The following is a 26,070-nucleotide window of genomic DNA, read 5'->3' on the forward strand; positions in this document are numbered from 1 at the left end:
AGTGAATAGGAATTGGCATCAGAATATATATATATATATATATATATATACATAAATATACCAAAGGCTTTTTCTCTCCTACACTGGGGGGGGGGGATCCAAAAAAAAAAAAGGCACAGAAACCACTCCCACCCATTCCATTCCCTACATATTCCATTCCCCTCCACCCTCCTCCCTCCCTCTTATCTTGGCACCTCCTGGATGACGGGTCATCCCTGCATCCTGTCCACTGCCCTGGGTCAGACGGAGTGTCACAAGACACAGCACATCCACAGCAAGGATGCTTCATAAATTTGGCGACCCCCTCCCTCTCCGTCTTCTCATGCTGAAAAGGAGAAGACGGGGAGAAATCCCTTTGGGCTATATCAAATTTTTTCTCATACATACTTCCTCACCCCCCATCCCCCACTCACTCCCCCTCATGCATCACAGCGTCATCCAAACACAACCCCTCTCCATTCACCCCTGTCTTCTGTCCTCTCCTGTCCTTCCTCAACAGACAATCCTTTCTTTTGTAAAGCCCCTTTCACCACATCCATCTCATCCTAGGATGCCCCCTCACGTTCATTCCTTCCACCTCTGCCTTCCACACCTCTTTTACTAATCTTTCTTCACTCATTCTTTCCATGTGTCCAAACCATCCCAATACTCTTTCATCAACCCTATCTCCCAACTCCCTTTCCACCCCTGTTCTCCTCCTCACCTCCTCATTTCTCACTCTATTTAGCCTAGTAACCCCTATCATACTTCTCAGACATTTCGTCTCAAACACATTCAGACTCCTCTCTTCCTCTCTTATGTTCCATGTTTCTGCCTCGTACAGTGCTGTTGGCACAATCACTGCTTCATATAACCTCTTAGCATCCACTCCCAGATGTCTATTTCTCATTACACTTTTTAATACACCAAGGCATTTACAGGTACTCCTCGTTTAACGACCTACTCGGTTAACGACAACTCGGAGTAACGACGGGCTTTATGACGTCGTTTAACGTAAATCTCCCGAAGTTATGACGTCGAGTACGATAATTAAGTTGGCTGAGGCAAATTTGTATGATGTTATAAATGAATTTGTACGGTGGATATTAGCTGTGAGGTAAAGTGTTCTGAAGCTTAGGTCTACATTACCATCCTGCAAGCTGCAAAAACTACCTGGGGTACAGTGTATACTGGTAGTGGTAAATTTTTAGTTTCGACCATGGGCGCAATATAGCAATAGAAAACCACTCCCATGGTCGAAACTAAAAAAATACCCCGGTATTCAATATGGAATGTCAGCATACGCGGATTTGGTCATATACGGTAATTTTAGGAACCTAACCACCGTAAATAAACAGTAAATAAAGCTTTAATGTACTGTATAAAAGAGGGAAAATACACGAAAATAAAGATACATGTATTGCTGGACATTGTACATACAGTACATGTACGTATATGTATACACTTTCGCTTAACGACCAATTCGGTTAACGACGGCGTGCTGGTCCCAATTGTCGTCGTTAAACGAGGAGTACCTGTACTTGCTTCCCTCAATCTACATTCTACCTCCACCCCCACTCCTCCCTTTCCTGCCACATTTGCACCCAAGTATCTAAAACTATCCACTTCCTCCAGTCTCTCTCCCTTAATGCTCACTTCCAGCCTGCTGTCACTCTCCTTGTACATCTCATCACCTTACTTTTGCCCACATTTATCCTCAGCTTCCTTCTATCACACACCTTCTCAAACTCTGTCACTAACTTCCTCAATCCCTCCTCTGATCCTGCTACAACTGCAACAACTGGCTCACCTCCCACTTTTCTCCATTTTCTTTAATCATCTCCAACCCCTGACCCACTACCCTTGCATTCACCTCTCACACCACCCCAACCATGTATGGATTAAACAGCCAGGGTGACATTACACATCCCTGACGAAGTCCCACCTTTACCTCAAACCACTCACTCTCTCCATTTCTAATCCTAGCACAAGCTCTATTACTCTCGTAAGAACTCTTAACTACTCTTAACAGCTTCCCTCCTATCCCATATATCTGCAGTATGCAGTGTCTTCCTGTCTACCCTGTCATAAGCCTTTTCCAGATCCATAAAGGCCCAAAAGATATCCTTACCTTTTCCTATAGCTTTCTCACATATCTGTCTTACCACAAAAATCTTATCTACACAACCCCTACCTGTCCTAAACCCACACTCTTCCTCACAAATTACTCCCTCTGTTCATCTCCTAATCCTCTCAATGAAGACCCTCCCATAAACCTTCCCAACTACACTCAAAAAGCTGATCCCTCTGAAACTACTACACTCACACTTGTCCCCCTTTCCCTTGTAAAGTGGAACTATACAGCCAATCCTCTGGCACTCTATCCACTCATAAACAAACATTAAATAACCTCACCAGTCAGTCCACCATCACTGTACCTCCTTTCTTCAGACATTCTGCATAGCATCCATCCAACCCGGGTGCCTTACCTGCTCTCATCATCTTAACCGCTGCTTTCACTTCATCTTTCCTTATTTCTCCTCCATTTTCCTCACTCATCACTCTCATTATCTTTGCACTTCCGACTGCAAGTATCTTTCCCTCCCTATCCTCCTTCACATTTAGCAACTCCCTAAGATACTCTGCCCATCTTCCTCTCACTGCCTTCTCTTCCGTTATCATCTCACCATCTGCACCTATTAACCTTTCCTTCTCTACTTGATTCCCCTCCTCTTCCTCTCTTAATTTCTTTCCAAAACATCTTTTCATTGATGATATGGTTTACCGTCACAAACTCCTCCCTATCGGAAGGCTAGGACGGTGCCCCTCACAGAGGGCTTTGTAGTGTGGAATTTAATGAACCATGCCCTTGCTTCAACTTTGCCGGTGGTAGGATTTGAACTGCCATCCCCTCGACCTTCGCCGCAAGTAACGACGCCCTACCCGCTCAGCCAGCGAGCTTCCATCTTTTTATTACTTTCAAAATTTTCTGTCATACTCTTACCCCATTTCACATCTGCTCTCCTCTTTGCTTCCTTTATCTTATGCCTAACTTCCCTTCTCTTTACTTTGTACCTCTCATATGATTCCCTCGTCCTATTTTGTAACCAATTTCATGCCTGGAATAAAAAAAGGGAAATCAATTGATCCGTTAATACAAATGCAGTACATTTGAAGAAGCTGAGGAAACGAAGTTCTGATGCAAATTTCATGTCCACAGGTCACAAGAGACGAACAAAATCTCACCTTCAGAGTCAAGCGTCTTTCTTCTGGACCGTACTGATGCACCTCGACTAGGAATCAGCAAACTTGGACCAGACTCTCGTTTTCCTAAAGACGAAGAACAATGGCAGATTTCTTCAACCATAATTTCAAACAAGGTTCTTCCATTCAAATATATGGCACACTCTCTCTCCTTAAAAAAATAAACAAATGATAAATAATAACAAATAAACAAATAATAATACATACATTCATATACCAAAGGCTTTTTGGCCAAAAAACAAAGGCATAAAATCCACTCCCACCCATTCCATCCCCAACATACTCAACTCCCATCCACCCTCTACCCTCCCTCTTATCTTGGCACCTCCTGGATGACGGGTCATCCCTGCATCCTGCCCTAGGTCATAAGCAATGCAGCAAGAGACAGCACATCCATAGCAAGGGCACTGAATGATAATAATGATAAAATAGAAAAAAAAACATAAAAGACGCAGATTCCAAAAACTTGTTGGCTCGTCCTAACAACTGCCTGCAGTCAATCACGTCTGGCGACTTGTGACGGCTCTGTCCATTTGCGGAGGGCAGCTGACTCTCTCTGTCCTTGGTGGCTGCCGTCTGCAGTTGTTCGTCCATACGGCAGAGAGTTAATCCACAATGGACGAATTCGAACTTACAAAACCATTCCGAGACCCTCTACCTTACCTTCACGGTCGTCATCACACACTCCAACACACGGTGCATCTGCCGAGAGGCGAAGGAGGGTTTGACCTCTTCAATACGAGTCAAATATTCGCGTGCACGTCAGGTTGCCTGATGTACAACGATGGATCACAATGCATGCATTATAAAATACGTAGTGGGCACATGTAAAGTATGTTGTATTTGTACATGCATAAATACGTATACCAAAGGCTTTTTCCCTCTTACACGGGAGGTAGCCAAAAAGAAAAAGGCATGGAAACCACTCCCACCCATTCCATCCCCACATACAGGTACTCCTCGTTTAACGACCTACTCAATTAGCGACAACGCGGAGTTACGACGGGCTTTATGACAGACGTTTAACGTAAATCTCCCGAAGTTATGACGTCGTGTACGATAATTAAGTTGGCTGAGGCAAATTTGTATGGTGTTATAATTGAACTTGTACGGTGAATATTAGCTGTGAGGTAAATTGTTCTGAAGCTTAGGTCTACATTACCATCCTGCAAGCTGCAAAAACTACCTGGGGTACAGTATATACCGGTAGTGGTAAATTTTTAGTTTCGACCATGGGCGCAATATAGCAATAGAAAATTAATTATTAATTTTGTAAATTATAATGTATCAAAGTAATATGCAATTTTGTGAGCGGAAAAAAAAGGTGCTAAAACAAATTTCGTAAGTAACGAAGTCATGTCGGACGAATGGTACACCATGTTTGTTATGATAGATGCCGATGTCGAAGAAATAAAAGGATGATGAATTCGTCTAACCTAAACTAAACTAACCTGACCTGTGTTTGATAAATCATTACCTGCAAATTAAATGTCATCCGGCTCGTCCTCGTTGTCGTCGTCGTGAGAGACGTTGGCAGACGACAAGATGGCGTCCCAATCCTATGCTACCGACTTCGTTCATTAGCATATTTTCTTGTAGCATGGTATTTTTTACTTTCATTTCCGCCCACAAAATTGCATATTACGTTGATACATTTTGATTTACAAAATTAATAATTAATTTTCTATTGCTATATTGCGCCCATGGTCGAAACTAAAAAAATACCCCGGTATTCAATATGGAATGTCAGCATACGCGGATTTGGTCATATACGGTAATTTCAGGAACCTAACCACCGTAAATAAACAGTAAATAAAGCTTTAATGTACTGTATAAAAGAGGGAAAATACACGAAAATAAAGATACATGTATTGCTGGACATTGTACATACAGTACATGTACGTATATGTATACACTTTCGCTTAACGACCAATTCTGTTAACGACGGCGCACTGGTCCCAATTGTCGTCGTTAAACGAGGAGTGGTTGTACTCCACTCCCATTCACCACCCCTCCCTTCCTCTTTTCTTGACTCCTCCTGGATGACAGGTCATCACGGCATCTCACCCACTGCCCTGGGTCAGAAGCAATGCAGCAAGACACAGCACATTCACAGCAAGGCCACTTCATTATATCGGCGATCCCCCCTCTCCGTCCCCTCAAGCAGAAAAGGAGAAGATAGGGAGAAATACCTTCGGGCTGCGTCAGATTATTTTTTACGCATACTCCATCACTCCACCATCCCCAACCCACTCCCTCTCATGCATTACAACATCATCCATACACAACCATTTTCCATTCACCCCTATCTTCTGTCCTCTCCTGTCCTTCCTCAACAGACATTCCTCTTTTGCAATGCCCCCTTCACCCCATCCATCCATCTCATCCTAGGTTGCCCCCTCATGTTCATTCCTTCCACCTCTACCTTCCACACCTCTTTTACTAGTCTTTCTTCACTCATTCTTTCCACGTGTCCAAACCATCCCAATACTCTTTCATCCACCTTATCTCCCAACTCCCCTACCACCCCTGTTCTCCTCCTCACCTCCTCTTTTCTCACTAAATCCAACCTAGTAACCCCTACCATACTTCTCAGACACCTCATCTCAAACAGAAAGATAAATAAGTAAAATAAAGAGTCATTTTCCACCTTATTGACAGCACCCTGCCTGTCCGTGAGCGTCATTTCCTCCTGATAAGCAGCAATCCAGCACAGATGGTGCTGTACAGTGACGTCGCGGTCATCCTGAAAGCAGAGAAACATTCTTATTTGGCAGTGTGGCCACTCTTTGGCTTTTTTCCCAAGATCTTGGGATTTTTGCCATCATCTTGGAATCTTAGATATAAATGGTAAAAAATGAACAAATCTTGGTGAAAAAAATAAAAAGATTTGTTACTTTTTTACAATTTATATCCAAGTTTCCAAGATGATGGCAAAAATCCCAAGATCTTGGGGGGAAAAGCCAAGGAGAGGCCACACTGTTTTAAATATTCGGGACGTAATGCACCTCTTATTCAGAAAGTCTCCACCCCCGTTCCTTGTACCGACTTTCACCCGAGCAAACGAGAGATTTTCTTCACGTATTAAGTCGCAGACATGCAGATTATTATCCTTTTTTTTTTTTTTTTTTTATTCAATTATCTTATTCATTTTCTAAATCCTGCCCTAGCTACAAATTCATGTGTGGTTTCATCTTGGTTTATATCTTTAAATTCCAACAGTCATATCAAGATTTGGGTTATATCATCCAAGTTATTCCAAATAGAAATATTTAAGGTATCAGTCTGGGGGTATTTGCATTTGGGGACAGAGATGATGGTGGTGGTGGGGGGTACTGTAAGTGAATTGGCCCTGCTGCATATGTGCTGTGCCTTGCTGCATTGCTTCTGGCCCAAGGCATTGGGCGGGAGACAGGATGACCCATCATCCAAGAGGAGCCAAGATGAGAGGGAGGAAAGGGTGGTGGAATGGGTGGGGCTGGGTGCGTGCCCTTTGATTTGGCTACCTCCCTAATAAGGGGGAAAAAACTCTTGGTGTGTATATATATATATATGTATATATATATATATATGATATATATTATATATATATATATATATATATATATATATATATCAAACTGAGTAAATACAACAGGCATGATAGTGGGGGTCAGGGGGTCCGCAGGCCTAGGCTGAATCCCTAGTAAACAAATGCATGCAAGCTGTTCCGCTGATGTTGCTATCGATATAATTCAGCCAAAATAAAATCTACCCCAGTCATCACCTTTCTATACGTACACGTGCGCACCACGCCACGGAATGCTACACAAAACGAATCACTTGCGGTCCAGCACAAAATAAACCGCTTACACACAGGTACAGCCGACATACGAATCGCCCAAAACTTCACATCAACCAAAAATCATTTGACCACAATTTTTTTTTATCAAGATCATTTATCAAAATCATTAATGACAATCAGGAATTAATGACAAAAAATCGAGATCATTGTCAGGAAAAGAAAAAAATCAGAATTCCAATTTAAATTGGAAGAATATCATGCCTGATACAAGATAAGTCAATAACCCACCATTGGATAGCTCTGTAGAAATCTGTGCCCTGGGTCCGTGGAGGAACTTGTCGAGTACCTCTTCTCCAAGTCGTCCCACTCCAGTCGAAGATTCTGCTGGTACAAACGGACCTCCCTGTGGCTCAGGATTTGGCTCTTGCTGTACGGAGAACCACAAGAATTATAAGGCACCTTAACTTACCCTCTCTGGAAAGACAGAGTAAGGGGTGATCTAATAGATGTGTTCAAGTGGATCAAAGGCTTTAACAACGGTGATGCAAACAAGGTCATCATATCAAAACAACAGGGCAGGACTCGCAGTAATGGTTATAAACTGGACAAAATTAGATTTCAGAAGGAAATAGGCAAGAATTGGTTTACTAATAGGGTGGTCGACGAATGGAATAGACTTAGTAACTATGTAGTGAGTGCTGAAACTATCAGTTTCTTTTTAGAAACGGTTAGACAACTTTATGGATGGGGATGACAGGTGGTGATGGATACAGAGCTGCCTAGTGTAGGCCTCATGGTCTCTTGCAGTCTTCTTCATTCTTATGTTCTTATGAGAACCATGCAGATTCACAAATCAATGTAAATGCACTTTGGTGTGGCTCAGCTTTTGGCTCGTGCTGTACAGAGAACCACAAGAAGGTCAAGAATTAGGAAGACATAATGTAGCAGCACGTTTGTAAAATGAGACTTATTAACTCACTGTCGGAGAACGAGATAAGACAGAAGATCCGTATATTTTGACCACTATCTGTGGTCTCCTTCATCGATCTAATGAAGAGGACCACAGATAGTGATAAAAATATACGGATCTCCGGTCTTTCTTATCTCATTCATCGACAGTGGGTTAATGAGTCTCGAGGACAAGAATGATGAAGATTTGCAATACCCTCAATCCCTTCCACAAATTGGCAAACTTATGCGGTTTAATCCAGTCCAGCTTACGAGACAGCAATGACGATATGGTTTAACGTCACAAACTTGCCCCCTATCAGGAGGCTAGGAAGGGCCCTGTAGTGGACTTTGTAGCATGGAATCTAATGAATCATGCCTTTGCTTCACCTCGCCCTACACCTTCCCAAATTCTGTCACTAAATTCCTCAATCCTTCCTCTGATCCTGCTACAAGTGCAGAAAATGAGATGACAGAGAGAAATCCTTTTGGGCTATGTCAAATTATTAGTCACACATAATATATATATATATATATATATATATATATATATATATATATATATATATATATATATATATATATAAATCGTATACTGATGAAACGTAACTAACCTCAAGGGAAGAACCTATGGTGTAGAAAAAGGTATGACTCACCTGACCTCCAATCCAGTTTCTTGTACGGTACGGTACACTTCGGAAGACTGCCTTTTGTTACCGCTGGCTCCTGAGACTGGGGTCACTGTTGCGGCAGGTGCCCCGTGCCAGCCAACGAGCGGTTCCTTGGTAAAACCCTGAGGTCTCTGAGGATGAGTCAAGTGTCTGCCTGGTCCCTTCTTCCCTTTGAAGTTGTACCTGTCTTTGGTTGTCTTTGGTGAGGCCTGGCACGGGGATGTGGATCGCACTCGAGAGGAGCAGGTCTCCGATGGTGGGGAGACACCAGGTGGATGGGACGGTTGGACTGCTGGACGGTTGGACTGCTGGGCCAACACTCCGCTTGGCCGAGACGGCAACGAGCACAGTCGGGACCGAGGTTCACAGGAATGGACTGAAGACAATGGTGGGAGCTGCTGAGTCAGTGACACGTGAGAATGAGGCAGTGAAACAAGTGGCGGTGGTGGGGACACGTACGGTTGGTGTGACGGGAGAGGAGCTTGAAATCGGGGTGACACACAACTTTGGAATGATGATGCATACCCTTGGGATGAAGGCATGTGTAGCAGAGGTGGCGGGGGGCACGGGTGCGAGGGTGATCCGATGGGGTTGGGTAGAGGGGGGCAAGGCAGACCTGTCGTAATATACCCCTGGTGTGTCGGCATGCACGGCTGTGGAGAGGACCCAGAGGGACAAGGGTGTACTGTGGAGGGCTGGGATGAAGCCTGTGGCTGTACTCCATCCTCCTCCTCCTCCTGGAGCAGCACGATATCCGAAGAAGAAACAGTACTCCCATCCCTCATAGTTGGCTCTTCGTATGCCACACAACTCTCTGTAACAAAACAATCGTCTACTGCAGCCGTCTGTCCGCTACGATCCAGGAGATTCATGTCCAAAGGTGGCGGCTCCTCATGTTGCGGTTCCTCACCTTCCAACAGGTCCTATTCTGACAGGGTAGGTTCCTCCCAGCTTGAGTACAAGTCCATCACCAAGGATTCTGGCGAAGGAGGACCACCGCTCTGCCTGCCCCCGTGGTCGTCCGATGGAGGTTGGAAGGTCAAGGTGTCCACCTGAGGGAGATTTTAGATATTGCCATTAGGTCTCTATATACCAGGGGTGGCCAAACCGTGGCTCTATATGCTGCTCATGGAAATATGATGGCTGATTTTTTTTTATCACAGTTAACGTAAAAGGTACATTCAAACATATACTAAAGGCTTTTTCCCCCTCACAAGGGAGGTAGCCAAAATACAAAGGCATAGAAACCACTCCCGCCTATTCCATCCCCACATACTCCACTCCCATCCACCCCACCTAACCCCTCCCTCCCTCCCTCTTATCTTGGCTCCTCCTGGATGACGAGTCATCCCTCACATCTCTTGTGTACTGTAAGGTCTCCATTTACCACCAAGGGCCACTTGCCACATTCTGTTGACTCCAAACAGTTCTTGGAGTTCTCCGCCCCAGCCCCAATCCCACAGAACCTGAAATGGAGAGGAACCTGTACATTCAAACTCCAAACTGTTCTTGGAGTCTCCAAACTGTTCTTGGAGTCTCCAAACCGTTCTTGGAGTCTCTGCCCCAGCCCCCATCCCACAGAACCTGAAATGGAAAGGAACCTGGACATGCAAACTCCAAACCATTCTTGGAGTCTCTGCCCCAGCCCCAATCCCACCCCCACACAACCTGAAATGGAGAGGAACCTCCGCGTGCACGATAGGCAGTGCAGGGCTCCTCCAAAGTGCCGTCAATAAATACCTGGAGAGAGAGAGAAAGAGAAGGTCATTTTTCCTTTCTTAGCTCAGGAAAGCTCTTTTGAAACATTTTGAAGTGAAAGGGGGGAAGGAGGGAGGGAGGGGGGGAGGAGGGGAGGGAGGGGGAGAGAAGGGGAGGGAGGGGGAGAGGAGGGGAGGGAGGGGGAGAGAGGAGGGGAGGGAGGGGGAGAGAGGAGGGGAGGGTGGGGGAGAGAGAGGGAGGGGGAGAGTGAGGGGATGGGGGAGAGGAAGGGGATGGGGAGAGGATGGGCGAGGGGGAGAGGATGGGGAGGGGGAGAGGAAGGGGGTGGGGGAGAGGTAGGGGGTACGGGAAGAGGAAGGGAGTAGGGGAAGAGGGATGGGGAGGGGTGGGGGAGGGAGAGAGGAGATAAAGGGGGGAGAGAAGAGATAAAGGAAGGAGAGAGGAGGGAGAAGGGGGGAAAGAAGAGGGAGAAGGGAGAGAGAAGAGACAGGGAGAGAGGAGAGAGATGGGGGAAAGAGGAAAGGGGGAGGGGGGAAAAAGAGAGAGGAGAGGGGGAGAAGAGAGGAGAGAGGAGAGGGGGAGAAGAGAGGAGAGAGGAGAGGGGGAGAAGAGAGGAGAGAGAGGGAAGGAGGAGAGGGGGACAGGAGAGAGGGGGAGAGAGAGGAGAGAGGAGAGAGAGAAGGAGAAGAGGAGAGAGAGAGAAGGGGAAGAGGAGAGAGAGAAGGGAGAGAGGGGGAGGAGGGGAGAGGAGAGGAGAGAGGAGGGGAGAGGAGAGGAGAGAGAGGGGGAGACAGGAGAGAAAGGAGAGAGAGAAGGGGAAGAGAAGAGAGAGGGGGGGATAGGGGGTGAGGAGAGGAGAGGGGGAGAGAGGAGAGAAGGGGAGAGAGGAGAGAAGGGGAGAGAGGAGAGAGGGGGAGGGAGAGGAGGGAGAGGGGGAGACAGGAGAGAAAGGAGAGAGAGAAGGGGAAGAGAAGAGAGAGGGGGGATAGGGGGTGAGGAGAAGAGAGAGGGGGGATAGGGGGTGAGGAGAAGAGAGAGGGGGGATAGGGGGTGAGGAGAGGAGAGAGGGGGAGAGAGGAGAGAGGGGGAGGGGAGAGGAGGGAGAGAGGGGGAGGGGAGAGGAGAGGGGGAGGGGAGAGGAGGGAGAGACGGGGAGGGGAAAGGAGGGAGAGAGGGGGAGGGGAGAGGAGGGAGAGAGGGGGAGGGGAGAGGAGGGAGAGAGGGGGAGGGGAGAGGAGAGAGAGGAGAGGGGGAGGGGAGAGGAGATGGGGAGGGGAGAGGAGGGAAAGAGGGGGAGGGGAGAGAGGAAAAGGAGAGGAGGGAGAGAGGGAAGAGGGAAGAGGGGGAGGGAGAGAGGGAAGAGGGGGAGGTGAGAGGAGGGAGAGAGGGGGAGGGGAGAGAGGAGAGAAGGGGGAGAATGGAGAGACGGGGAGAGAGGAGACAGGGGGAGAGAGGAGAGTAGGGGGAGAGGGGAGAGTAGAGGGAGAGGTCGGAGAGTAGAGGGAGAGGTCGGAGAGGAGAGACAGGGGAGAGAGGGAGAGAGAAAAGAGGGAGAGAGAAAAGAGGGGGAGAGAAAAGAGGGGGAGAGAAAAGAGGGGGAGAGAGAAAAGAGGGGGAGAGAGAAGAGAGGGGAGAGAGAAGAGAGGGGAGAGAGAAGAGAGGGGGAGAGAAGAGGGGGGAAGAGAAGAGAGGGGGAAGAGACAAGAGGGGGAAGAGAGTAGAGAAAGGGGGAGAGAGGAGAGAAAGGGGGAGAGAGGAGAGGGGGAGACGAGAGAGGGGGCGAGAGGAGAGACGGGGGAGAGAGGAGAGACGGGGGAGAGCGGGGAGAGACAGAGGAGAGGAGAGGGTGAGGGGGAGAGGAGAGGGTGAGGGGGAGAGAAGAGGGAGAGGGGGAGAGAAGAGGGAGAGGGGGAGAGGAGAAAGAAGAGAGGGGGAAGAGAAAGGAGAGAGAAGAGGGGGGAGACAGGAGAGAGAAGAGGAGGGAGGGGGGAGAGAAGAGGAGGGAGGGGGGGAGAGAAGAGGGAGAGGGGACAGAAGAGGAGGGAGAGGGGGAGAGGGGATAGAAGAGGGACAGGGGGAGAGGAGAGAGATAGGGGGAGAGGAGAGAGATGGGGAGGAAAGAGATGAGGAGAGGGGAAAGAGGAGAGATGGGGAGAGAGGAGAGGAGAGACGGGGAGAGTGAGGAGGGAGGAAAGGAGAGAGGGGGAGAGAAGGGAGGGGAGAGGAGACAGTAGTGAGGAGAAAGAACATAAGAACATAAGAAATAAAGGAGACTGCAAAAGACCATAAGGCCTACACTAGGCAGCTCCGTATCCATCACCACCTGTCATCCCCATCCATAAAGCTGTCTAATCGTTTTTTAAAACAACTGAGAGTATCAGCGCTTACTACGTGGTTACTAAGTTTATTCCATTCATCGACCACCCTATTTGTAAACCAATTCTTGCCTATTTCCTTCTTAAATCTAAATTTGTCCAGTTTATACCCATTACTGCGAGTCCTGCCCTGTTGTTTTAATATAATGACCTTGTTTGCATCACCCTTGTTATAGCCTTTGATCCACTTGAACACTTCTATTAGATCAACCCGCACTCTGCGTCTTTCCAGAGAGTGTAAGTGTAGGTGCCTAAGCCTCTCTTCGTAAGGCAAATTTCCGAGTCCTTGTATCATTTTGGGGAGAGAGGAGGGAGAGGGGAGGAAAGAGAGATGGGGAGAGAGGGGGAGAGAAGAGAGGGGGAGAGAAGAGAGGGGGAGAGAAGAGAGGGGGAGAAAGGGGAGAAAGGGGAGGGGGTAGAGGACAGGGGGAGAATGGAGAGAGGGGGGAGAAAGGAGATAGGGGGAGAATGGAGAGAGGGGGAGAGAGGAGGGAGAGGGGAGGAAAGAGAGATGGGGAGAGAGGAGAGAGGTGGAGAGAAGAGAGGGGGAGAAAGGGGAGAAGGTAGAGGACAGGGGGAGGAAAGAGAGGGAGAGAAGGGGAGAAGAGAGGGGGAGAGGATAGGGAGAGGGGGATTGAAAGAGAGGTAGGAGAGAGGAGAAAGAGGAGAGAGGGGGAGAGGTCGGAGAGAGGAGAGAGTGGGGGGAGAAGGGAGAGAGGAGAGAGTGGGGGGAGAAGGGAGAGAGAGAGGGAGGAGAAAGGAGAGGGAGAAAAGGGGAGAGAGAGAAAAGAGGGGGGAGAGATGAGAGGGGGAGAGATGAGAGGGGGAGAGATGAGAGGGGGAGAGAAGAGAGGGTGGGAAGAGAAGAGAGGGGGGAAGAGAGATGGGGGAGAGTAGAGGAAAGAAGGGGGAGAGAGTTGAGGAGAGAAAGGGGGAGAGAGAAGAGGGGGGACGAGAGAGGGGGAGAGAGGAGAGAGGGGCGAGAGGAGGAGAGAGACAGGAGAGGAGGGAGAGGAGATGGGGAGAGGGGGAGAGAGGAGGGGGAAAGGGGGAGAGAGGAGGGGGAAAGGGGGAGAGAGGAGAAAGGAGAGGGAGGAGAAAGGAAAGTGGGGAGAAAGGAAAGGGGGGAGAAAGGAGAGGGGGAGAAAGGAGAGAGGGGGAGAGAAGAGAAAGATGGGGGAAGAGAAAGGAGAAGAGGGGGAAGAGAAAGGAGAGAGAAGAGGGGGGAGAGAGGAGAGAGGAGGGGGAGAGAGGAGAGACAAGAGGGGGAGAGAAGACGGAGAGGGGGGAGAGGAGAGAGGAAGAGGAGGGGCAGAGAGAGGAGAGAGGGAGAGGAGGGGAAGAGAGGAGAGAGGAGAGAGGGGGAGAGAGGAGAGAGGGGGAGAGAGGAGAGAGGGGGGAGAGGAGAGAGTAGTGAGGATAAAGGAGAGAAGGGGGAGAAAAGAGATAGGGGGAGAATGGAGAGAGGGGGAGAAAGGAGACAGGGGGAGAAAGGAGAGAGGGGGAAAAAGGAGAGGGATGAGAGAGGAGAGGGGGAGAGAGGAGAGAGGAGAAATGAGGGGGGAAAGAGGTGGGAGAGAGGAGAAATGAGGGGGGAAAAAGGTGGGAGAGAGGAGAGAGGGGGAGAGAAGAGAGAGGGGGAGAGAGGAGAGATGAGGGGGGAAAGAGGTGGGAGAGAGGAGAGAGAAGAAAGGGGGGAGAGGAGAGAGTAGTGAGGAGAAAGGAGAGAAGAGGGAGAATGGAGAGAGGGGGAGAAAGGAGAGAGGGGGAGAGAGGAGAGAGATAGGGGAAGAGAAAGGAGAGAGAAGAGGGGGAAGAGCAAGGAGAGAGAAGAGGGGGGAGAGAGGAGAGAGGAGGGGGAGAGAGGAGGGACAAGAGGGGGAGAGAAGAGGGAGAGGGGGAGAGGAGAGATGGGGAGAGAGGAGAGACAAGATGGGGAGAGAGGAGAGACAAGAGGGGGAGAGAGGAGAGACAAGAGGGGGAGAGAAGAGGGAGAGGGGGAGAGGGGGAGAGGAGAGAGGGGGAGAGAGGGGGGAGAGGAGAGAGTAGTGAGGATAAAGGAGAGAAGGGGGAGAAAAGAGATAGGGGGAGAATGGAGAGAGGGGGAGAAAGGAGAGAGGGGAAAAAAGGAGAGGGGTGAGAGAGGAGAGGGGGAGAGAGGAGAGAGAGGAGAGAGGGGGAGAGAGGAGAGATGAGGGAGGAAAGAGGTGGGAGAGAGGAGAGATGAGGGGGGAAAGAGAGGTGGGAGAGAGGAGGGGGAGAGAAGAGAGAGGGGGAGAGAGGAGAGATGAGGGGGGAGAGGAGAGAGAAGAAAGGGGGGAGAGGAGAGAGTAGTGAGAAAGGAGAGAAGGGGAGAATGGAGAGAGGGGGGAGAAAGGAGAGCGGGGGAGAATGGAGAGAGGAGAGGAGGGATAGGAGGGGGAGAAAAGAGGGGGGAGAGAGGAGAGGGGGAGAGAGGAGAGGGGGAGAGAAGAGGGGGAGAGAGGAGGAGAAAGGAGAGGGGGGAGAGAAGAGACATAGGGGAAGAGAAAGGAGAGAGAAGAGAAAGGAGAGAGAAGAGGGAGAGGAGAGGGGGAGAGAGGAGAGAGGGGGGAAAGAGGAGAGGGGGGAGAGAGGAGAGAGGGGGGAAAGAGGAGAGGGGGGAAAGAGGAGAGAGGGGAAAGAGGAGAGAGGGGAGAGAGGAGAGAGGGGAGAGAGGAGGGGGAAAGAGGAGAGAGGAGGGGGAAAGAGGAGAGAGGACAGGGGGAGGAGAGGACAGGGGGAGGAAAGAGAGGGGGAGAGGGGAGAGGAAAGAGGGGAGATAGGGAGAGAATGGAGAGAGGGGGAGCAAGGAGAGAGGGGAGAGAGGAGAGGAGGGAGAGGAGAGGGGGAGAGCAGAGGGAGAGGGAAGGAAAGAGAGATGGCGAGAGAGGAGAGAGGGGGAGAGGTGAGGGGGAAAGAGAGAGGTGGGAAAGAGGAGGGGAAGAGGAGAGAATAGTGAGGAGAAAGGAGAGAAGGGGAGGAATGGTGAGAGGGGTAGAAAGGAGAGAGGGGGAGAGGAGAGGAGGGAGAGGGGGAGAAAAGAGAGGGGAGAGGAGAGAGGGGGAGAGGAGAGAGGGGGAGTGGAGAGAGGGGGAGAGGAGAGAGGGGGAGAGGAGAGAGAGGGGGAGAGAAGAGAGAGGGGGAGAGAAGAGAGAGGGGGAGGGGAGAGAAGAGAGAGGGGGGAGAGGAGAGAGAGGGGGAGAGAAGAGAGAGGGGGAGAGAAGAGAGAGGGGGAGAGAAGAGAAAGGAGAGGGAGAAAGAAGAGGGAGAAAGGAGAGAGGGGGGAGGAGAGAGGGGAGAAAGGAGAGAGGAGGGAGAGGGGGAGAGAGGAGGGAGAGGGGGAGAGAGGAGGGAGAGGGGGAGAGAGGAGGGAGAGGAGAGAAGAGAGAGGGGGAGAGAAGAGGGAGAGGGGGAGAGAAGAGGGAGAGGGGGAGAGAAGAGGGAGAGGGGGAGAGAAGAGGGAGAGGGGGAGAGGAGAGAGAAGAGAGAGGGGGAGAGAGGAGTGAGGGGGAGAGAGAAGAGAGGGGGAGAGAAAGGAGAGGCGAGAGGGGGGAGAAAGGAGGAGAGAGAAGAGGGGGAGAAAGGAGAGAGAAGAGGGGGGGAGAGAAGAGGGGGGAGGGGGAGAGAAGAGGGGGGAGAGAGAGGGAAGAGGGGGGAGAGAGAGGGAAGAGGGGGGAGAGAGAGGGAAGAGGGGGGAGAGAAGAGGGGGGAGAGGAGAGAGAAGTGGGGGAGAGAAGAGGGAGAGGGGGAGAGAAGAGGGAGAGAAGGGAGAGGGAGAGAGAAGAGAGATGGGGAGAGGGGAGAGAGGGGGAGAGAGGAGAGAGGGGGAGAGAGGAGAGAGTGGAGGGAGGAGAGAGTGGAGGGAGGAGAGAGTGGAGGGGGGAGAGAGTGGAGGGGGAGAGAGGGGGAGAGAAGGGAGAGGGGAGAGAAGAGAGGGGGGTGAGGAGAGAGTAGTGAGGAAAAAGGAGAGAAGGGGGAGAATGGAGAGAGGGGGGAGAAAGGAGATGGGGGAGAATGGAGAGAGGGGGGTGAAAGGAGATAGGGGGAGAATGGAGAGAGGGGGAGAAGGGAGAGTGGGGTAGAAGGTAGAGATGGGAGAGAGGAGAGATAGGAGAGGAGAGGGGGAGAGAAGAGGGGGAGGGGAGGAAAGAGAGATGGGGAGAGAGGAAAGTGGGGGAGAGAAGAGAGAGGAGAGAGGGGGAGAGATGAGGGGGGAAAGAGATGTGGGAGAGAGTAGTGAGGAGAAAGGAGAGAAGGGGGAGAATGGAGAGGGGGGAGATAGGAGAGGGGGAGAAGAGAGAGGAGAGGAAGGAGAGGAGAGGAGAGGGGGAGGGTGAGAGAGGAAAGGGGGAGATAGGAAAGGGGGAGAGAGGAGAGGGGGAGAGAGAGGGGGAGCGAGGAGAGAGGAGAGGGAGGAGAGGGAGGAGAGAGGGGGAGAGAGGGGAGGGAGGAGAAGGGGGAGGGAGGAGAGGGAGGAGAGGGGGGAGAAAGGGGAGAGGGGGAGAAAGGGGAGGGGGGGAGAAAGGGGGAGGGGAGAAAGAGAGGGAGGAGGAGAAAGAGGAGAGGGGGGGAGAAAGGAGAGAGGAGGAGAGAAGAGAGGGGGGAGAGAAAGGAGAGAGGGGGAGAGGAGAGTCATGGGGGAAGAGAAAGGAGAGAGGGGGAGAGGAGAGTCATGGGGGAAGAGAAAGGAGAGAGGGGGAGGAGAGGGGGAGGAGAGGGGGAGGAGAGGGGAGAGAAGAGGGAGAGGGGGAGAGAAGAGGGAGAGAGATGGGGAGAGAGGGGGAGAGTGGAGTGAGGGGAGAGAGTAGAGAGGGGAAGAGAGTAGAGAGGGGGAGAGAGGGGAGAGGGGGAGCGAAATGGGGAGAGAGGAGGGGGAGAGGAGAGAGGGGGAGAGAAGAGAGGGGGAGAAAGGAGAGAGGGGAGAGAGGGGGAGGAAAGAGAGGGGGGAGAGGGGAGAGGAGGGAGAGGGGAGAGGAGCGAGGGGGAGAAAGGGGATAAGGGAGGGGGGGAGAAAGGGGATAAGGGAGGGGGGGGAGAAAGGGGATAAGGGAGGGGGGGAGAGGACAGGGGGAGGAAAGAGGGGGAGAGGGGAGAGAGGGGGAGAGAGGAAAGAGGGGGAGAGAGGAGAGAGGAGCGAGGGGGGAGAAAGGAGAGAAGGGAGAGAGGGGAGAGTGGGGGGAGAGGAGAGAGGGGAGAAGGGGGAGAGAGGGGAGAAGGGGGAGAGAGGGGAGAAGGGGGAGTGCGGGAGAGAGGAGAGCGGGGGGAGAGGGAGGGAGGAGAGATGGGGAGAAAGCAGAGAGAGGAGAGAGGGAGAGAGGGAGAGGGGGAGAGATAGAGAGAGGGGAAGAGAGAGGGGGAGAGAGAGAGAGAGAGAGGGGGAGAGAGAGAGAGGAGAGAGGGGAAGAGAGAAGAGAGAGGGGGAGATAGAAGAGAGAGGGGGAGATAGAAGAGAGAAGAGAGAGGGGGAGAGAGAAGAGAGGGGGGAGAGAGAAGAGAGAAGAGAGAGGGGGAGAGAGAAGAGAGAGGGGGAGAGAGAGAAGAGAGAGGGGGAGAGAGAGAAGAGAGAGGGGGAGAGAGAGAGGAGGGAGGGGTAGAGAGAAGAGAGGGGGGAGGAGAGAAGAGAGAGGGGGGAGAGAGAAGAGTGAGGAGGAGAGAGAAGAGAGAGGGTGAGATAGGAGAGAGAGAGAAGAGGGGGGGGAGAGAAGAGAGAGGGGGAGATAGGAGAGAGAGAGAAGAGGGGGGAGAGAGGGAGAGGGGAGAGAGGGAGAGGGGAGAGAGGAAAGGAGGGGAGAGAGGGGGAGAGAGGAAAGGGGGGAGAGGAGAGAGGAGAGAGGGGGAGAGAGGAGAGAGGGGGCGAGAGAAGAGAGGGGAGAGAGAGGAGAGAGGAGAGAGGAGAGAGGGGAGAGAGGGGAAAGACAGAGAAAGAGAGAGAGAGAGAGAGAGGATACCTTGCTCATCAGGTCCCCATTCTTCTTCTTCGCGATGATTTCTTGACCACCGATGTCGCGCGCGCGCGCCCACGTTCACCTGCAAAGTCTGTTACACTTCTGTGGATGCACCCCCTCCCCCCCTGATGCCCCCTTTCTGGGCAACGGACGGAGTGATCATCTTTGTCACAATTAATACGTAACTGGCGACGAATGCCAAGGGCTCTTCATTCAAGAAGACTTCGAATTTAAGCATTTTGGTATGTTGATTCAATTCCTACGTAAACGTCACGAGGCGTGAGTGGGTATGTGTGGATGCCGGCGGCATCAGCGTCTTGATTATACTTTTTTTTTTGTAGTTGTACACGAGTTAACCCCAGATTCTGTGAACTGGTTTGATCACGTTTCCTGTGTTTATTATTACTCGGAGTAAAAGAGAATGAGTAATACGGCAGCAGTGGCTTTATATTTTAGAATGCGAGTAGTGTGATGCATCGTACATATGACAGCCAATGCTCCGTGCGAGAATTTGACTCGTACTGAAGTGGTTAATACCTATCTGGGGACGACTGCCGAGGGCACTGCGCTCAACAAGACTTTGTATCTAAATGTGGCAGAAAGGAAGATCAGGGGAGTGAGGGAGTATGCGCGAGAAATAAATTTCATGCAGCCCGAAGGAATTTCTCCCCATCTTCTCCCTTTCTGCATGGGGGAACAGAGAGGGGGGGGTCGCTGAATTAATGAAGCAGCCTTGCTGTGGATGTGCCGTGCCTTACGACACTACTTGTGACCCGGGGGGGCAATGGGCGAGATGCAGGGATGACCCATTGTCATCCAGGAGGTGCCAAGATAAGAGGGAGGGTAGAGGGTAGAGGGTGGAGGGGAGTGGAGTGTATCAGGGATGGAATGGGTGGGAGTGGTTTCCATGCCCTTTTTTTTTTTTTTAGCTACCTCCCGTGTGAGGCCTGTGTGTGGTAGATGTATGTAATGTACGTATGTATGTATAGAAAGGAAGATCCATAATACGGGGGGGGGGGATTCAGAGGAAGGAAATGGCTAACCTCTTCAATAGGAGTCAAATCCTCTCTCGCGCAGCATCGGATGCCTAATGCACGATGCATCACACTACTGGCGTCATAAAACATGAAGTCACTGCTGGTATTAATCACTCTTTCACCGAGTATTAACAAATGCAGAAAACACGATCAAACTAGTTCACAGAATGTGGGGTTCACTCGGCTACGACTACAAAATGAATATAATCAAGACACCGACATCCTCGTATATCCACTCACGCCTCATGACGCCTACATGGGCGTCATCACATCGAAGAGGTTAAGAAGTACGGGGTGCAGTGCAGGTTACGAGAATAGATACGAGAAGAAATGTGGAAGTGAGAGCAGGAGGTCAGTACATCTGATAAACTGATAAAGGTACCTAACGCAATATAGCAATACATACATATACCAAGGCTTTTTCCCCCTTACTAGGGAGGTAGCCAAAAAGGAAAAGGCATAAAATCATTCCCACCCATTTCATCCCTGAAAACACTCCACACAATATAGCAATAGGAAATTAGATTTTAATTTTGTAAATCATAATACATCAATGTAATATATGGTCATTCTTGGCGGAAATTAATAATAGAAAAGGTTGCTAAAAACTATAAACAAACGTAACCACTGTTTTGGCAGTGGAGGCTGAAGAAATTAAAGTATGATATTTTCGTCTATTCTAGCCAAACCTGCATTTAGTGATGCAATACCTGTACTTCTTGAGGTCATTAGGGTTGTCATCATCTCAGACCTCCGAATCTATCAAAACAAAGTTGGCATCTAAAGGAGTCAAAGCGACTTTGTTCATTTCTGTATAGGTTACAACGTTTTCTGATAACGATTTCTGCCGAGAAAAATATCTATTACATTGATGTATTATAATTTACAAAATGAATTTTTTTTTCTGATGCTATACCACTTCTAAGAAAAATAGCGTACGTCCGTGTTACGAGAACTTACCTGGACAATGCCGTCTCTGTAATCTGGATTCCAGATGCAATGAAGCTCCAGCTCTTTGCCTCCTCCGAGCCTCTCCGTGAGCCATTCCCGTCCCTGCGTGGTGAGAGGAGGTCGTGGTGAAAGACAGTGACGGTGTCCAGAAGTGATGGGGATTGTTCACTTCTGGCATCGTAACTCTTATGGCCATTGACGTTACGCCCCAAGAAAACCATGCAGGAGGGCCCTCACATGGGGGTGCATATGCCATAGGACGGCACATTTGGTGGGGTGGCCGCAATTCTAGTCTGGACATGCCACCCAGAAGGCTGACAAAATAATCATAATAAATAAAAAGGTCAAAGGAACCCGCAATATTTTAACGTAATATACGAATTTTGCGTTAGACTCAACAGAATACGAAATATTTTTCCCTTTTTTAACCTTTCTGCAATAGGGACATTATATAATATTTATAAATCTGTTTAATTATTTTGCGAGCCGATTGCTATAATAGGCAGTAAGGGATAGTGGAGATGGTAAGTGGTGATGGGGGAAAGGAGGGGGGCATCCCTGAGTCCTTTGCTCGGGGGGGGGGGGCACTTAGGCACGTAATAGCTCTGAAACTATGAACTTTGTTCCAACTTGAAACGAGGCATCGAGAATCGAGAGGGGTAAATGCCACACCTCCTTCTCTGCACGGAAATAGGGTTCTTAAAGCGTCTGACGTTAACCTCTTCAATACGAATTAAATACTCGTGCCTGACGTACAACGATGCATCACAATACTTGCACTATAAAATATAAAGCTACGGCTGCTGTTATATTCATTCTCTTTCACACAAAATGTTCATGTCCACAGAAAATGTGATCAAGCCTGTTCACATAATACTGGGGTCACTAGTCGACTACATCTAAAAAATAAATATTATCAGGACACTCACAGCAGCATCTTTGTATACTCCCGTCTCATGACGCCTATGCAGTCACATCATATTCTAGGAGTTAAGAGGCAAGATGTCTTACACATGATGCCCGCATTTTCCCCGATTCTAGATGCCTCAAATGCATTTGTGATCTTTGCCAATTCTGCATTTCCCCCTTTCTATTCTAGACGCATCAAATGCATTCATGATCTTTGCCAATTCCGCCATTACTGTCAAAAGGTTTTCCTCATTTGATCTCTTGATTATCAATCACTGTTGCAGTGTTCAAATGTGATTTTGCAGGGAAGGAAAGGAGGGGGAAAGGGAGGGAAGGAGACATGAGGGAGAGAGGGAGACAGGTAGGTAGGTGTTTGATAGTAAGAGAGAGGCGAGAGGCATAGAGAGTGATTGTGATGATGCGATTCGGTTCAACATCACAAACTCCCCCCTATCGGGTAGGCTAAGACAGTGCCCCTTACGGTGGGCCTTGTAACGTGGAATCTAATGAATTATACCCCGGGGCAGGGTTCAAATCGTCATCATCTCTACCTTCGCTGCAAGTGATTTGGTTTAACGTCACAAACTCCCCCTATTGGAAGGCTAGGACGGTGCCCCTCACAGAGGACTTTGTATCGTAACGACACCCTAACCCACTTGGCTAGCGAGATACAAGAGAGATAACACATTATGACATCAACCCTTAGAGCAGACTTTATACAGTCAAGGAAGTCCATAGTGGGTTGCGTTACCTGCCGCAGAAGGTCTGGATCTGCCTTGCGTAAGGGGCTGACGTTCTTGAGCGCCAACTCCGTCAGGAACGGAGTGAAGTCCTTCGTGCTCCTGGGCAGGAGGGGCAAGTTGTCCTTCCTCGCGACAACTGAACGACCGTTGTCGACCAAAGTCACCAAGAACTCCTCCACTTCCCACAGCTTCTCTTCCAGTTCGCCTTCCTGCCCTTTCCCTTCCTCTCTGTCATCCTGCTGCACCTCCTCTTTACGATCCTCCATCCCAGGGGACACAATTCGCACTCATTCCAAGTGTCCTCGACCTGGAGTCCATAAATCTGGAAAAAAAATAGATAAATAATAAATAAAAACATAAATAAATAAATAAAAAATTAAAAATGAACCACAAAGGTTACATATTTACCTAATTGTATTTTATGGGACGAGAGCTATGCTCGTAGTGACCCGTTTTCGTATCTCTCTGCATCCAGTTTATTCTTAAAATCGTGTATAGTTTTGGCATTCACTGTTTCTCTGTTCAGTTTGTTCCAGACATCAATCACTCTGTGTGGAAAGCTATTCTCTTTCAGGTCTCTTCTGTAACTGTCCTTCTTTAGTTTCTTTTTGTGTCCTTTTGTTTATCTTCTGTCCCACTTTAACGTCTCTATCAAGAACTTCCATCCCTTTTATAATTCTGTAAATGGTCAACAAATCACCTCTTTCTCTTCTCTGTACTAGTGTTGACAGATGTAATTTCTCCAATCTTTGTTTGTATGTCAGATTTGACAGTATAGGTGCCATTTTTGTCGCTGCTCTTTGGATTCTTTCTGAAAATGTCTGTGCTCTTTCTCCTCCGCCCAACTTATGATGTACCAAATTCCTCACCCCACTATTTGTATAAACGACATGGATGAAGGAATTAAATGCTACATAAACTTTGCAGATGATGCAAAACTACTGAAGAGAGTGAGTAACGAGGAAGACTGTAAATCTTTTCAGGGAGATCTGGACAACATCTGGAATTGGAGTAAGAAGAACAAAGTGAATTTCAACATTCAAAAATGTAGTATAATGGAATTTAGAAAAAGCAAAAATAGAATATCCGGTAAATACGAAATTGGAACAAAAAAAGTTACAAAAGTAAATTCAGAAAGAGACCTAAGAGTGATCATTTCAAATGACATGACACTAGACAAACATGTCAACAAAATAGTTGGAGAAACCTACAACTTAATAAGATCAATGAAAGTGGCTTTTGACTACATAGACGAGGAGATGGTGAAGAAAATCCTAGTTACACTGATAAGACCAAAATTAGAGTATCCAGTACACACACACACACACACACACACACACACACACACACACAAAAAAAAAAAAAAAAATAGAAGGAATTCAAAGAGCACTAAAAAAGATGGCACCAACACTCAGTATGCTGACATATGAACAAAGATTGGACAAACTAAAATTAATAGCTCTGGAAAAAAGAAGAGAAAGAGGAGATTTGATATCCATATATAGAATTATGAAAGGGATGGAAATCCTTGACAGGGATGATCTACTTAAATGGGACAATAGAAATACAAGGGGACACAAGAAACTTAAGAAGGACAGTTACAGAAGAGATATGAAAAAGAATAGCTTTCCACATAGAGTGTTAGATACATGGAATAAATTGAAAGAGAAAACAGCAAGTACTAAAACTATACACAACTTTAAGAAAGAACTGGACGCGGAAAGATACAACTGCAGGTCCCTACAAGCATAGCTCTTCTCCCGCAAAATACAACTAGGTAAATACACACACACAATAGAATATAAGGACAATATAAAATTGGAACTAAGGAGGTAAAGAAAGTGGGATCCGGAAAAGATTTGGGAGTAATTATCTCAAACGACTTGTCCTATGATAAACAAATAAACAAAATTGTCAGAGAATCCTTTAACTTGTTAAGATCAATAAAAGTGACATTTACATATTTGGACAAAGAAATTATTAAAATATTAGTCACACTGATACGGCTAGACTAGAATATGTGGCGACATTGTGGTCACCCAGTACCAAAAAGAATATAAAGAAAATAGAAAGAATCCAGAGAGCAGCCACAAAAATAGACCCTGCATTTTCAAAATTGTCATATGAAGAGAGACTGGCTAACTTGGAGTTACTGATTCTGGAGCAAAAAAGAGGGAGAGGCACCCTACTGACTACCTATAAAATCATGAAGGGCATAGAAATACTTGATAGAGAGGACTTGTTAAACTGGGACAAGAGAAACACAAGAGGATATGGAAAGTCAAAAAACATAGTTATACAAGAGATCTGAAGAAGAACAGTTTTCCACACAGAGTGGTGGACACTTGGAACAAACTGGACAAAAAAAATAGTGTGTGCAAAAGCCATTCATGAATTTAAGAGCAAACTAGACACTGCGAGATACAAAGGCAGGACACCATGAGTGTAGCTCCCCCTTCCCATAAAATACAACTATGTAAACTACAAAGTCCTCTGTGAGGGGCACCGTCCTAGCCTTCTGATAGGGGGGAGTTTGTGATGTAATACCATATCATCATTATTATTTCTAATCAATGTAGGCCTAATCATACTTGATATCAAATCTTCTAGTTTGCGGAAAACTTTTGACTGCCTTGGGGCCTTTTAAGGGTTTTTACTGCCATGCAAAACTTCTTTTGAGATTCCCGGTAACAGATCATACAATTCCCAAGTAAATGCTCTTCAGGGCTCTGAAGTCGTGAACACACTTAAAACAACTGCTCCAAATTTGCCGGGGATGTTACTTATTTTCTTTTTAGAACATAATAAGACAGTGCTGTCACTATTGACTTATCATTTGTTTCTTTACAGAACTGAAGAAAAGGTGAAAGAATCTAACTAAAAATATTTGCATTAAGGGAAGCAAAAACCTACCCAAATCCATATAGAAATTATTCCCATACCATATGAGCAAGTTTAACAATAACCACAAACTCAATAATAAAAAATCAAATAAACTAAGGAACAAAATACAACATACTAATATAAATGTGCCATTTACCTTATTTTAAAATTAGACAAGACTGGATAACCTTCCATGTACCACTCTCATTGATAACTGCAACCTCTACCATTTTTGTACAAAGATTTAATTTAATCGAAATAATCTTACTTTTGTAAATTGTACCGACAGTCACCAGTAGAAAGGTACTGGGCAATGCAGCCAATACAATACAGAATTACTGAATTCACAAAATACATATTTCTGCATTGCATTACTTTTACATGTCGTAAGCCAAATCAGTGTATTATTCTTATTTTTCTCCCTATATTCAGTATTTGAATCATGACTTTAAATTTTATATGAATTGATCGACACAGCAGTCAACTGGTCCCCCCATTAAATATTTTGTGACAAGTAGTTCCATAAATTTTCAGTTTAGTTGATAATAATTCAATTTTACGTTAGCTATTGTTGATGTCACTATTTCTTACCTCTGCAATATCCGGGGGAAGGTTTTCAATCTTAATGCTTGGGTATTTGTACCATTTTCTTTCCATTTTGAATAATTTTGTATCCGTCCACCTACCACTTTCGGCCCGTCACTCACTTTCGCCTGCATTGTTTCTATGCGCAGCCGCATTTGCTAAAAATGCAACGTTTGATTTATGAAATTAAATAGTTCATGAATAGTTTTCACTGTGAAGAAATACTTGGAAAAATAAGAGGAGTTATCTATTAGAC

The 26,070-nt window shown here is 48.0% G+C and overlaps 2 protein-coding genes across 3 annotated transcripts; both read right to left on the minus strand.

The window, feature by feature from the left end:
- Positions 1-478: 478 nt before the first annotated feature.
- Positions 479-9,518, minus strand: LOC143022774 (uncharacterized). Its single transcript, XM_076181124.1, has 5 exons — positions 8,632-9,518; positions 7,316-7,454; positions 5,894-5,989; positions 3,226-3,309; positions 479-3,098 (listed from the first exon to the last, which is right to left on the minus strand). Exons 1-4 carry the CDS (start codon positions 9,516-9,518, stop codon positions 3,280-3,282), a joined length of 1,152 nt encoding a protein of 383 aa, XP_076037239.1. The 3' UTR covers positions 479-3,098; positions 3,226-3,279.
- LOC143022773 (uncharacterized) lies at positions 8,961-26,070 on the minus strand. 2 transcript variants are annotated; one of them, XM_076181122.1, is made up of 5 exons: positions 25,821-26,070; positions 22,755-23,346; positions 22,355-22,668; positions 20,704-20,796; positions 8,961-9,698 (listed from the first exon to the last, which is right to left on the minus strand). In XM_076181122.1, the coding sequence occupies exons 3-5, from the start codon at positions 22,610-22,612 to the stop codon at positions 9,570-9,572; spliced, it is 480 nt and encodes a 159-aa protein (XP_076037237.1). In that variant the 5' UTR covers positions 22,613-22,668; positions 22,755-23,346; positions 25,821-26,070; the 3' UTR covers positions 8,961-9,569. The 2 variants fall into 2 exon arrangements, with proteins under 2 accessions (XP_076037237.1, XP_076037236.1); XM_076181121.1 differs by lacking the exon at positions 22,755-23,346 and having other exon boundaries at positions 25,821-26,063.

Source organism: Oratosquilla oratoria, unplaced genomic scaffold, assembly GCF_046742065.1.
Source record: "Oratosquilla oratoria isolate Oo_2021 unplaced genomic scaffold, ASM4674206v1 SCAFFOLD170, whole genome shotgun sequence".
NCBI lineage: Eukaryota > Metazoa > Arthropoda > Malacostraca > Stomatopoda > Squillidae > Oratosquilla > Oratosquilla oratoria.

What these genes read in the sequence shown, in the direction of transcription:
- LOC143022774 (XM_076181124.1), bottom strand. Translation starts at nt 9,518, where the DNA reads ATGAATCTCCTGGATCGTAGCGGACAGACGGCTGCAGTAGACGATTGT. An exon ending in GAAACTGGATTGGAGGTCAG is followed by an intron (nt 7,455 to 8,631) that starts GTGAGTCATACC and finishes TTCTCCGTACAG; the next exon opens with CAAGAGCCAAATCCTGAGCC. An exon ending in GGCAGGGTGCTGTCAATAAG is followed by an intron (nt 3,310 to 5,893) that starts GTGGAAAATGAC and finishes CTTCGTCTTTAG; the next exon opens with GAAAACGAGAGTCTGGTCCA.
- LOC143022773 (XM_076181122.1), bottom strand. Translation starts at nt 22,612, where the DNA reads ATGGAGGATCGTAAAGAGGAGGTGCAGCAGGATGACAGAGAGGAAGGG. An exon ending in ATCCAGACCTTCTGCGGCAG is followed by an intron (nt 20,797 to 22,354) that starts GTAACGCAACCC and finishes CTCACCACGCAG; the next exon opens with GGACGGGAATGGCTCACGGA. An exon ending in ACAGAGACGGCATTGTCCAG is followed by an intron (nt 9,699 to 20,703) that starts GTAAGTTCTCGT and finishes AATCTCCCTCAG; the next exon opens with GTGGACACCTTGACCTTCCA.